This window comes from Tursiops truncatus, chromosome 15 (genome assembly GCF_011762595.2).
Source record: "Tursiops truncatus isolate mTurTru1 chromosome 15, mTurTru1.mat.Y, whole genome shotgun sequence".
NCBI lineage: Eukaryota > Metazoa > Chordata > Mammalia > Artiodactyla > Delphinidae > Tursiops > Tursiops truncatus.
The window spans coordinates 54,463,826-54,476,857 of NC_047048.1; the positions used below are offsets into that span (position 1 = coordinate 54,463,826).

The 13,032-nt window shown below is 41.3% G+C and overlaps 1 protein-coding gene across 19 annotated transcripts in view; it reads right to left on the minus strand.

Annotated features, from left to right (window-relative positions):
• SHLD1 (shieldin complex subunit 1) overlaps window positions 1-9,988 on the minus strand; it is a 99,059-nt gene extending 89,071 nt beyond the window's left edge. For 15 of the 19 annotated variants that reach the window (XR_002177607.2, XR_012326226.1, XR_004522032.2 and 12 more), the window contains exon 1: window positions 1,172-1,405. Coding sequence is in view for 12 of the 19 variants with exons in the window: in XM_073792702.1 (XP_073648803.1) it covers window positions 1,172-1,224 (53 nt within the window). In the remaining 7 variants the exon portion in view is untranslated. Of the gene's footprint in view, window positions 1-1,171; window positions 1,433-9,944 lie in introns of those variants that run through there. The other 4 variants (XM_073792695.1, XM_073792696.1, XM_019941458.2 and 1 more) reach the window with 4 other exon arrangements.
• Between the last annotated feature and the right edge of the window lie 3,044 nt (window positions 9,989-13,032).

The window sequence follows — 13,032 nt, forward strand, 5'->3', positions numbered from 1 at the left end:
GGATGCAAAGATGAATGTGATAGACACTTCCTTTGAGTTGCTCAGGTTGGGATGATCCAAACACAGAGACAGACAGTGCTAACACCATGATAAGATGAAGAGGCGCCCAGAGAGGGGCAGTAGGCTTTCTGAAGGAGGCTGTCCCCAAGTGTGGGGCAGGCCATGGCCAGGGGACAGTATGAACCCCAGAGGAACCAGCTTGGGCAACCACAACTGGCAAGAGGTGTTGAGAGTTTTGGACATTTCTTGTTAAAAATTAGGTGTCCCTTATCCCTCCTGGTTGATGTCTACCTGTGGGCTGGAGGGCTCTTTGCAGTACATCCAGCCCTGCCCACCTCTCTGTAAAATAATTATGGGCCTGGAGAGATCCTGGACCCTCTGCTACTCTCTGCCTCTTAAGTTGTCATCAGTAAATCTTACTATGGTCAACACCACACCCTGTGACTACCACAGGCCACCAGGTACCATGCAGAGGAGACACATGGTCAGATCTGCAGATTTGGCAGCTGGACAGCAGGCAATCTCAGGAGCGACAGGAATTCAGACAACTGTTGTGGTCCCAGTGAGAGAGGAAGAGCAGGGCAGGGCACTAGCAGCCAAGAGCAGGGGACAGACTAAGAAGATGTTTAGGAACAGAAATAAGAGTCAAACTTAATAACTGAATGGATAAAAGGGCTAAAGAGGAACCAGAAGTCAACAAAGAGTGGTAGCTTCAGTGACAGGTTTGTATTATCAACTGAGTGAGAGCAGACCGGAGAAGGATAGGTTTGGGAGGAGGCAGTATTCCAAATTATGGGATATTATCCAGCTGTTAAAATGACAGTCAGAACTTGAAAGATCTATGTCTGAATGACAGAAGCAATTTCAGAATAACATGAGCAGTATAATAATACGAGTAGTTAACATTTATTAAGTGCTTTTTGGTTGCCAGGCATTGTGCTAAGAGCTTCATCTCCAACAGCCCTATGAAGCAGGTAATCTTATTATTACCCTCATTTACAGTCAGATAGTCGGCCCCAAACACAGGAGAAGTAGAGTAACTAGCCCAAGGAAACCCGTCCAGAAAGTACCAACCTAGGATGAACCCAGCTCCAGAGCCTCCCGACTGCAGCCCAAACTACCACCTGATCAAGCAAAGATAGGAGGTATAAAAACAAATCAACAGAGAGACCTGGCAAGACACCTCTCATTTGAGGACACCCAGTCACATGCTGTTGTGGACATTCGCTCAGGCAGACAGTGAGCCAAGACATCAGCTGATTGCTTCTGGAAGGAGTGAGGTGATCAAGATTCCCAAAGAAGCAAGAACATCCTGTCTTTGCACACTGCTATATTAGCCAACCAAGCCCGAAGTTTCAGCAAACACCTCTGCTGCAGGCATCTGTGGCTCCTCCTTCTGCCCTCATCTTACCAAACACTGCTCTGGAGGTTTCTGGAAGGGAACAAACAGGTTAATAAATGACAGCCACATATCCTGCTTGCCTACAAAGTTGCATTGAAATCAGCCAGCAACAGAAGTCGTTATTAATGACATGGAACAAAAGGAATCCTTTTTGAAAACAAATAGCACCTTGATGTGATATCTATCTTTTCTTTTATAATCACTTATATTAAATGTCAAATACATCACAAACTGGTTATTTGAACAAAAAAAAGAAAAAAACAATCTACTGAAAGGCAGAATCCTGTTTATTACAAAATAAGTACCTGTGCATGTAAAACATTATTTTGGATTCAATGAATTTGTACAGGAGAAATCAAATAATAGGGACAGGTGAGACCCTTCTAATGATCTGAAACTACCTAGGCTGGCCAAGTAGAATGCAATGATTATCCTTTGCCCCAAAACTTTTGATATGTGGTTCAATTTCCTTCTCTAGAAGTGCTTATTTTCTTCTCTTAAAGATGCTTTAATTACACAATCTAAATATTATTTTCCAATACTTGGGAGTATAGGATGCCTTGTGACTGCAGGCACAAGAAGTTTCTCAGTACATAAATACCTGCTTACCAAGAGAAAGCAGCCATTGCTCTACAGATTCTTACAAATCTACAAAAACAACTCAGTCAGGGTCCATGTATAAGAAGCAGTTTAATTTCATTTACTTTTTTCTTTTTCTTTATTTTTGGCCACACCATGTGGCTTGCGGGATCTTAGTTCCCCAACCAGGGACTGAACCCAGGCCATGGCAGTGAAGTGCCAAGTCCTAACCACTGGACTTCCAAGGAACTATGTACTTTTTTTTTTTTTTTTTTCCAATTAAGGCTCTTTCCTCCCAATATTTTAGATGAAAAACTTCAAACAAAGGATAGTGGAAAGAATTTAATACAATGACCATCCATATAGCTACTGCCTAGATTTCTTTATTCTTACTCAATTTACTTAAACACCAAAACAAAACCAAAAACAGTTCACCCATTTCTTCCACCACTCTCCCCCCGCCACTTCTGACAACCACCAATCTGCTCTCTGTATCTATAAGCTTAATATAAAGTATTTGTATTTCTCTGACTCATTTCACTTATAGTGGTCTCAGGGACATTCATGTTGTTGCAAATAGCAAGATTTCATTCTTTTTTATGGCTGAATAATATTACATTGTACATATATATCACATCTTCCTTATTTACTCATCCATCAATGGACCCTTAGGTTGTTTTTCTATCTTGGCTATTATAAATAATGCTGCAATGAACATGGGGGTGCATATATCTTTTCTAATTAGTGTTCTTGTTTTCTTTGGATAAATACTCAAAATTGGAATTCCTGGATCATATGGTAGTTCTATTTTTAACTTTTTGAGGAACCTCCACACTTTTCTATAGTGGCACCAATTTACATTGCCATGAGGTTTCCATTTTCTCTATATCTATGCCAACACTTGTTATTTCTAGTCTCTATTTATTTATTGGCCACGCCCTGCGGCCTGTGGGGTCCTAGTTCCCTGACCAGGGATCAAACCTGCACCACTGCATTGGAAGCGCAGAGTCTTAACCACTGGACCACCAGTCTTTTTTTTTTTTTTTTTGCGGTACGCGGGCCTCTCACTGCTGTGGCCTCTCCTGTTGCGAAGCACAGGCTCCGGACGCGCAGGCTCAGCGGCCATGGCTCACGGACCTAGCCGCTCCGCTGCATGTGGGATCTTCCCGGACTGGGGCATGAACCCGTGTCCCCTGCATCGGCAGGCGGACTCTCAACCACTGCACCACCAGGGAAGCCCAGGACCACCAGTCTTTTTGATATTAGCCATTCTGACAGGTGTGAGGTGATATCTCATTGTGGTTCTGATTTGCATTTCCCTGATGATTAATGATGTAGAGCATCTTTTCATGTACCTGTTGGCCATCCATATTTCTTCTTGGGAAAAAATGTCTACTCATATCTTCTACCCATTTTTTAATTGGATTGGTTGTTTTTTTGCTATTGAGTTGTATGGGTTCTTTATATATTTTAGGTATTAGCCCGTTATCAGATATATGATTTGCAAATACTTTCTCCCATTCAGTAGGTTGCCTTTTCATTTGTTGATGGTTTCCTTTGCTGTGCAAAAGATTTTTAGTTTAATATAGTCCCACCTGTTTATTTTTGCTTTTGTTGCTTTTGGTTTTGGTGTCAGATTCAAAAATTCATCATCAAGACCTACGTCAAAGGGACTTCCCTGGTGGCACAGTGGTTAAGAATCTGCCTGCCAATACAGGGGACATGGGTTCGAGCCCTGGTCTGGGACGATTCCATGTGCCGCAGAGCAACTAAGCCCCATGCGCCACAACTACTGAGCCTGCACTCTAGAGCCTGCAAGCCCCAACTCCTGAAGTCCCTGCACCTAGAACCCGTGCTCCACAACAAGAGAAGCCACCATAATGAGAAGCTGGCGCACTGCAACGAAGAGTAGCCCCTACTCACCACAACTAGAGAAAGCCCGCAAGAAGCAACGAAGACCCAATGCAGCCAAAAATAAATAAATAAATAATTTTTTTTAAAGATGTATGTCAAGGACTTTATCACCTCTATTTTCTTCTAGGATTTTTACAGTTTTAGGTCTCAAGCTCAAGTCTTTAATCCATTTTGAGTTAATTTTTGTGTATGGTGGTCCAATTTCATTCGTTTGCATGTGCTGTCAATTTTCCTAGCACTATTTATTGAAGAGACTGTCCTTTCACCATTGGACATTCTTGTCTCCTTTCTCATAAATTAATTAATATATACATAGGTTTATTTCTGAGCTCTCTATTCTGTTCCATTGATTTATGTGTCTGTTTTTAATGCCACCATACTGCTTTAATTATTATAGCTTTGTAATATAGTTTGAAATAAGGGCACATGATGCCTGCAGCTTTGTTCTTTCTCAAGATTGCTGTGGCTATTCAGAATCTTTCATAGTTCAAAATTTTTTTTTGTTTGTTTTATTACTGTGAAAAATGTCATTGGGATTTTGATCAGTATTGCATTGAGTCTGTATATTGTTTGGGGTAGCATAGACACTGTAATATTAATTCTTCCAATCCATGAGCACAGAATATCTTTCCATTTATTTGTGTCTTCTTCAATTTCTTTCATTAACTTCTTGTAGTTTTCACTGCACAGGTCTTTCACCTTCTTGGTTAAATTTATTCCTAGGTAAAAACAAAAATCTTTTAAAAAGAAAAAGAAAAAAACTTATTCCTAGGTATTTTATTTTATTTTATTTTATTTTATTTTTCTTGCGGTACACAGGCCTCTCACTGTTGTGGCCTCTCCCATTGCGGAGCACAGGCTCCGGACGCGCAGGCTCAGCAGCCATGGCTCACGGGCCCAGCCGCTCCGCGGCATGTGGGATCCTCCTGGACCGGGGCACGAACCCGCGTCCCCTGCATCAGCAGGCGGACTCTCAACCACTGCGCCACCAGGGAAGCTCTATTTTATTATTTTTGATGCAATTGTAAATGGGACTGTATTCTTAATTTCTCTCTCTGATAGTTCATTATGCAACCGACTTTTGTGTGTTGATTTTGTATCTTGCAACTTTGCTGAATTTGTTTATTCTAACAGTTTGTTGATGGAGTCTTTATGGTTTTCCATATATAATATCATGTCATCTTCAAACAGTGACAGTTTTACTTCTTCCTTTCCAATAGAGATGCCTTTTACTTCTTTTTCTTGCCTAACTGCTCTGGCTAGAACTTCCAGTACTATGTTAAATAGAAGTGGCAAAAGTAGACATCACTCTCTTGTTCCTAATCTTAGCTGTGGGCTTGTCACTTATGGCCTTTTCCTAGATTTCATAATTAACATTTTACTATGATTTTCTTTATCAGATAACCAGCTATCCAACTCTCTATTCATCCATCAATTCACTTATTTTTATACATATTTCCATTTAAAAATTGATATAATGAAAGCTTCTGAGGGGATGTGTATGATATAATCAATTTGCATCTTCAAAGGCTCACTCTGTCAGCTGAGTGAAACACAAATGAGAGGAGGGTAAACGTGAAGTAAGGAACACAGCTAAGAAGCTCTGCAAAAATGTCCAGAGATGTGCAGGGGCTCTGGAGTTGGAGAGACTGCTCTCACTTTTTAGCTGTCACCTTGGGCAAGTCACTTAACCTCAATTTCCTCATCTATAAAAATGGCTTGATTACTATGCTTACCTAATAGGGTTGGCATAAGGATTATATAAAATTAATGCATGTAAAATACTTAGTACAGTCTCTGTGCTCATGATGGTTAGCTCCAATAAGTAAAACAGTAATAATTAAAAAACAAATCACAGGCTCCTCTCTTCCCAGCCAACCACCAGCCCATTTGCCCCTCTACTTCCCATCCTATAGCCATGTTGCTTCTTTCATTCTTTTCCAGTAGATTCTATGGTTCACAGTCTTGTTAATACCCTGAACTTCCCTGCCCTGCCCATTCTGTCTTTTCATCACACTCCTTTGGCAAAATTGAGCCTAGACGACCTCAACTATCTCCCTATTTTCTGTGTGCTGGACATGAGAGTCATCAAACAGGTCAGGGCAGACTGGCTCTCTCTAAGTGTCTGAGCACCCACCTGGAATGGGCTATCTGGCTAAATGGATCCTGAGATGTTTATCTCATAACTTCCTCTCAACCCCCTCTTCGACTCTTTCATATTTTCTCCACTCTTCTTCAACTCAGACCCTCTCCATCACTCACATACCTTCCTCCTCTTTTCAGTATATCATCTCACTTCCTAATTGACAAGGGAAACAGAAGCCAGCAGAGAGGAACTTCTTCAGCTCTCTCAACATAACAAAGGCTCCCACGTCCGCACACTGCTTTACCTCTCTGTAAAACAGGGAGCTGTCCCTTGTGTGGCAAAGGCCAACCACTCCACCTGGGCTTTAGATTCCACTCTCTGGACTTTTCCAGAAGCCTTCGGAGACGATAATCCCTTCTCTGGCTTCTGTTCCACTGGATCTTCACTTACACTTTTCAACAGGCCCAAATCACTCCCATTTTCAATAAAACCTGGTGTGTAAAAGAATATCCTTATTCTTTGGAAATACCACTCAAATATTTAGTGTTAGGGAGACATGATGTCTGCAGTATATATATATATATATATATATACACATATATATATATATATATATATGAGAGAGAGAGAATGATAAAGTAAATGGGGCAAGTGTAGGCAATTGATGAATCTGGAAAATGTTATTTGGGAGTTCCTTGTACTAGTCTTGCAATTTTTTGAAGGTATAAAATTATATCAATATGAAAATTGTCAAGAAAGAAAAGCAAAACGAAAACCTTTGACACCTGCCTTCCTCACAGCCAATCTCCTCTCACTTCCACAGACTTCTCAAGAGTCTAGAATTGGTTCATTTTCTCATCTCCACCAACTCAATCACTCCACCATAACTTCTAGAAATTCCTTCTTCTGACACTCTTTCTTTACTTTTCAGGAAGCCACTCACCCAGCTGACATCCCAGCTAGGCCTGTTCCTTCCTGCCTCCTCTGTGGCTCATCTTCCATCTCCAACTGGACTTCCTCAAGGATATCCCAAGGCTTTCTCCTCTTCTTTCCTCCTCTGAAACATTAATTACCACCCAGAAACTTCTAGCCTGGTTCCCCCAACCTCTGACCCCACTTCTCTCTTTCCATCAGGTTTTCCAATAAGCCTTGCTTCTTCCCACTGCACCTGTCCTTCCCTCTTGTGGATAACTATTCTAAAAAATGGAAGACGGAACACTTCCCAGTTTACGCAATGAGCCCACTGTTATCCTCACACCAAAACTAGACAGAGACATAACAAGAAAACTATAGACCAGTATCATGAATACAGACACAAAAATCCTTGACAGAATACTAGCAAAATGAACCGAGCAACATATAAAAAGGATTACACTCCCTGACCAAGCAGAACTTATCCCAGAAATGCAAAGTTGCTTTAACATCTGAAAATCAATCAATGTAATACACTATATCAGGATAAGGGACAGAAACAACAACAGACACACACACACACAATCAACTGACAAAGTCAAATACCCATTCATGATCAAAACACTCAGCACACTCGGAAAAGAAGGGAACTTCCTCAATCTGATAAAGGGCATTTTTGAAAAAAACCATAGCTAGCATCCTACTTCATGGTGAAAGACTGAATGTTTTCCCCTTAAGCTCAGGAACAATTTAATATTAACTGCTCTCATCACTTCTATACAACATTGTACTGGAGCTAAAACCTTTAGCTGCACAATTAGGCAAGAAAATGAAATAAAAGGCTTCCAGATTGGAAAGAGAGAAGTAAAACTATTTCTATTAGCAGAAGACATGATCTTGTGTATAGAAAGTCCCAATGAATCCACTTAAAAAAAAACTACTAGAATAATTAAAGTTAAACAAGGTTGCAGGATACAAGATCAATACAGAAAAATCATTTGTATTTATATACACTAGCAATAAACAACCTAAAAATGAAATTGAAAATATAATTTTGGACTTCCTTGGTGGCACAGTGGTTAAGAATCTGCCTGTCAATGCAGGGAACATGGGATTCAAGCCCTGGTCTGGAAGATCTCACATGCCGCGGAGTAACTAAGCCCATGCACCACAACTACCGAGCATGCGCTCTAGAGCCCACAAGCCACAATTACAGAGCTCACGTGCCGCAACTACTGAAGCCCACATGGCTAGAGCCCATGCTCCGCAACAAGAGAAGGTACAGCAGTGAGAAGCCCGTGCACTGCAACGAAGAGTAGCCCTCGCCTGCTGCAACTAGAGAAAGCCCATGTGCAGCAATGAAGACCCAACACAGCCAAAAATAAATAAAATAAATTTTTTAAAAAAGAATGTAATTTCATTTACAATAGCATCAAAAAGAATAAAATACTTAAGTACACATAATGAAAAATATGTAAGTCATGTACACTGAGAACTATTTTAAAATGTTGAAAGAAACTAAAGCTCCAAATGAATGGAAAGACATCCTATGTTCATGGAATTGAACACTTACTATTTTAAAATGGCAATATTGCCCAAATTGGTATATGGATCAATATGGTTCTTACAAAATCTCAGTTTTTTTTTTTTTAAATTTGCAGACATTTGACAAAACTGTTTAAAAGTACATATGGAAATGCAAGGGGCCCATAAAGCCAAACCAATCTTTTTTTTTTTTTTTTTGCGGTCCGCGGGCCTCTCACTGTTGTGGCCTCTCCCGTTGCGGAGCACAGGCTCCGGACACGCAGGCTCAGCGGCCATGGCTCACGGGCCCAGCCACTCCGCAGCATGTGGGATCTTCCCGGACTGGGGCACTAACCCATGTCCCCTGCATCAGCAGGCGGACTCTCAACCACTGCGCCACCAGGGAAGCCCAAGCCAAACCAATCTTGAAAACGAAGAACACAAATTTGGAGTACTCATACTTTCTGATTTCAAAACCAATTATAAGCTGCAATAATCAAGACTGTGTAGTATTGGAATAAAAACAGTCAGTGGAATAAAACTGAGAGTCCAGAAGTAAAATCTTACAGTTATCGACTGAAGTTCCCTAGATGCCAAGACAATTCCGCAGGGCAAGGACAGTCTTTTCAACGCTAAGACAGCTGGATATCCACATACAGAAAGGTAAAATGGCTCAAGTACTTTGGAAAACAGTTTAGCAGTTCCACAAATGGTTGGATCAGGCGATCCCACTCGTAGGTATATGTGCTCAAGAGAAATAAAAACATGTGTCCACTCAAACTGTACACAGATGGTCACAGCAGCTTTATTCATAAGAACCAAAAAGTGGAAACAATCCAAATGTCCATCAACTGATGAATGAACAAAATGTGGTATATGAATACAAGGAATATTTTTCTGCAATAAAGGAATTAAGTTCCGATACATGCTACAACAAGAACAAACTTTTAAAACATTATACTTAGTGAAAGAAGCTAGTCAAAAAAGACCACATGCTGTATGCTGCTATTTATATCAAATATGCAAATTGACAAATCTATAGAGACAAAAAAGTAGACTATCAATTGCCTAGGACTGGGAGGCCATAGTGAATAGAGAGTGACTTTTAATGGGTACAAGGTTTTTCTTCGAGATGATGAAAATATTCTAAAATTAGATTGTGGTGATGGATGCACAATTCTGGGGATATATGAAAAACCACTGAATTTTACACTTTAAATGGGAATTTTTTATAATATGTCAATTATGTCTCAAGAAAGTTGTTTTTAAAAAAAAGAAGAACCGAAGCTCATTTAGACACACTGCACGCAAATTCTGGGGCTTCCCCAAGGCGTTCGCTGCAGAGGCCGCCCGTGGTGGGGGAGGAGGAGTTTGGGAGCAGGCCAGGGAAAGCAGCCGTAACTTCCCAATTAGGAGAGAACGGCCTGATGCCTTGCGGAGACCCCCTCCCTTCCCCCAATCCGATCCACTCGTGAGTCCGCAGAGAAAACTGGCCCAGAAAAGTCGCCAGGCCCCGATTACACTCACCGCCCCGCAACGGCAGCCGCCTCAAACCGGAAGCGGTGACTCCACGTTTGTTACCGGAAAAGCAGAGTTTGAAAGGAAGTCGCAGGAACCATCTTTGCTGAGGTCAGAAAAGAACAAGGGAAGGCAGTTACGGCCATCTTGACTGAGGGCATTGGCCCCGCCAACACCGCTTTCCACAAATGGCTAGTTCGGGAAATTTCTAGAGGTTTATTGATAAATGTGCTTGGTGGATACTAAAGGGAACAGAGAAATATTTTAAACGTTTAAAAATTCGAACGTCTACATTTAAATAAACATAAAAAGTAGAGTGAAATTAACAAAGAGAATGTTAATATTTCAACATGTTGCATTCAGGTAGCTGTACACAACTGCCAGAACTGCAGGACCACGCGAAAGAGTTAAGGGTTATTGTTCCATTTCATCATCTTCTTGAAAACGTCCTGTACACTCACAGCCTCCTATAGATGTCTACACTGGGATAGAACCCCATAAATCAGGAGTCCTACACTAGCTGAGGTTTGGCCAACTACCTGCCAGATACTTTGAGCTTATGGCAAGCAAGCTGACTGATGTAGTGACCTTTTGAAGACAAATTTTTTTTAAAATAAATTTATTTATTTTTGGCTGCTTTGGGTCTTCATTGCTGTACGTGGTCTTTCTCTAATAAGTTGCAGTGAGCAGGGGCTACTCTTTGTTGCGTTGTGCGGGCTTCTCACTGCAGTGGCTTCTCTTGTTGCGGAGCATGGGCTTTAGGAGTGCAGGCTTCAGTAGTTGTGGTGCACGACGAGCTTTGTTGCTCCACGGCATGTGGGATCTTCCTGGACCAGGGCTTGAACCTGTGTCCCCTGCATTGGCAGATGGATTCTTTTTTTTGTTTTTTTTTGCGGTACGCGGGCCTCTCACTGTTGTGGCCTCTCCCGTTGCGGAGCACAGGCTCCGGACACGCAGGCTCAGCGGCCATGGCTCATGAGCCCAGCTGCTCCACAGCATGTGGGATCTTCCCGGACCGGGGCACGAACCTGTGTCCCCTGCATCAGCAGGAGGACTCTCAACCACTGTGCCACCAGGGAAGCCCATATTTAGACAAACCTAACAAGGCGACTGTAAATTTCACTTTTGCTTCCAGCTTTATGCTTTGATAATCAGTGTATAAATTTTTTGTTAATATTTACTTATTTATTTATTTGCTGCACAGGGTCTTAGTTGCAGTATGTGGGATCTAGTTCCCCGACCAGGGATCAAACCCAGGTCCCCTGCATTGGGAGTGCTGTCTTAGCCACTGGACCACCAGGGAAGTCCCAATCAGTGTATAATTTTGATTTTCTCTTTTTTCCATGTGTATCTCACAAAAATACACATGCTACTCTTCCAAAGTAGCATGATAGATTGTGATTAGAGAAAGCCTGGAATGACATTAAGTTATTTTCCCGTCCGTTTTAGGAATGATAAACTCAAATATAACTGAATGAAATTAATTATCTCATTATGCAACCATTAAAACTGACTTTAAAAATAACAACTTGTTGGGGAACTAAGATCCCACATTCTGTGGGGTAAGGCCAAAAAAAAAAAAAAATTACGACTTGCTACAGGACTTCCCTGCTGGTCCAGTGGTTAAGACTCCATGCTCCCAATGTAGGGGGCCCATGTTCGATCCCTGGTCAGGGAACTAGAACCCGCATGCTGCAACTAAAGGATCCCCCGTGCTTCAGTGAAGATCCCGTGGCTCACCCAAATAAATAAATATTAAATAAATAAATATATATATATATATATATATATATATCAAAAGAAAATCCTGGATCATGCATTGCATTCTCAGTTTTCATGTCTCTTTATTCTCCTTTAACCTCCGTTTCTGTCTTTGTATTCTTGACGTTGACATTTTTGAAGAGTACAGGTCAGTTATGTTGTAGAATGTCTCTCAGTGTGTTTGTCTGATGCTACCACCTGGTTCTCAATGGCATTGAACATTGCTGATCACTCCCTCTCTCTAGAAAGCCCTTGTCCCTGAGTTCCCCTGATACCACCTTCTTCCAATGTTTCTCTTTCGCCTCTCAATCATCTAAATCACCTTTACAAACTCTTTCTCTTCAACGTGGACCTCTCTCAGTGTTCTTAAATCGTCTTCTCTTTTCCCTCCCATGCAGATGATTCCCAAATCTCTAAGCCAGTCTCCTCCTGCGATTCAAGTTAACATATCCTCCAGTACCTTTATCTCAACCTCCGCCACAAAAATTGTAAGAAAGAAGTGTTTATTATTTGCCGCAAGTAAGAAAAACATCAGGACCTCTCCCAAAGCAGTGTCTTCCCAAAGCAGTGTCTCCCTGAACAGCATAATTGAGGAATTTTTAAGCTAAGCATACATGCATATTCATGTAGGGGTCTGAGCAGAGGATAATTAGCATAGAATTGGGGCAAAGGTTGACAGAGTCCAAGCTTTCATTGACTGTAGTCATGAAGGTCAGTAAATGTCAATATCTTCATCCCTTAAGTTCCAATTGATCTGGTGGTTGAGTGCTGGTGGGAGCAGTGGTTAAATTCTGCAAAACAGCTCAAGAAATTGCTTCAGGTTAATTTTTACCATTGAAACAGAACTGGGAGTATTTACAACAGATTTATTATCTTTGTTATTGTTACTTCTCTTGCCTGATAATAGTCATTTGTTCCTGCATTCTTTTTTTCCCTTAAGATCATTAATTACTGAGAATCGTTCAAGGGCAAGCATTGTGCCCAGGCTTAGATCACAAAATTGGCTTAGGCCAAAAATGGCTTCTCTTATGTCAAGAAAGCCATGCCTGGTTCTCTGAGTAACCCCTACACTATCTGCTTACGCTCCCCCCCCACCCCAAATCTCCTGTCTCAGTGAGCCAGAGCGTTTGGTTGCCAAAGACAGAAACTTTTTCTCCTCCTTTGTCAGCATGTCCCATATCCATCAGTAATCTTATAGATTCTTTCTCTTAAAGATCTACTGAATAGATCTTAATTCTCTCCATCCTCACTGCAACTTGCTGAGTACAGCTCACCATTATTCACCACCTAGATGACAAAAGCTTTCCATCTCCCCCTGAAGCCAGAGTTCTCTTTC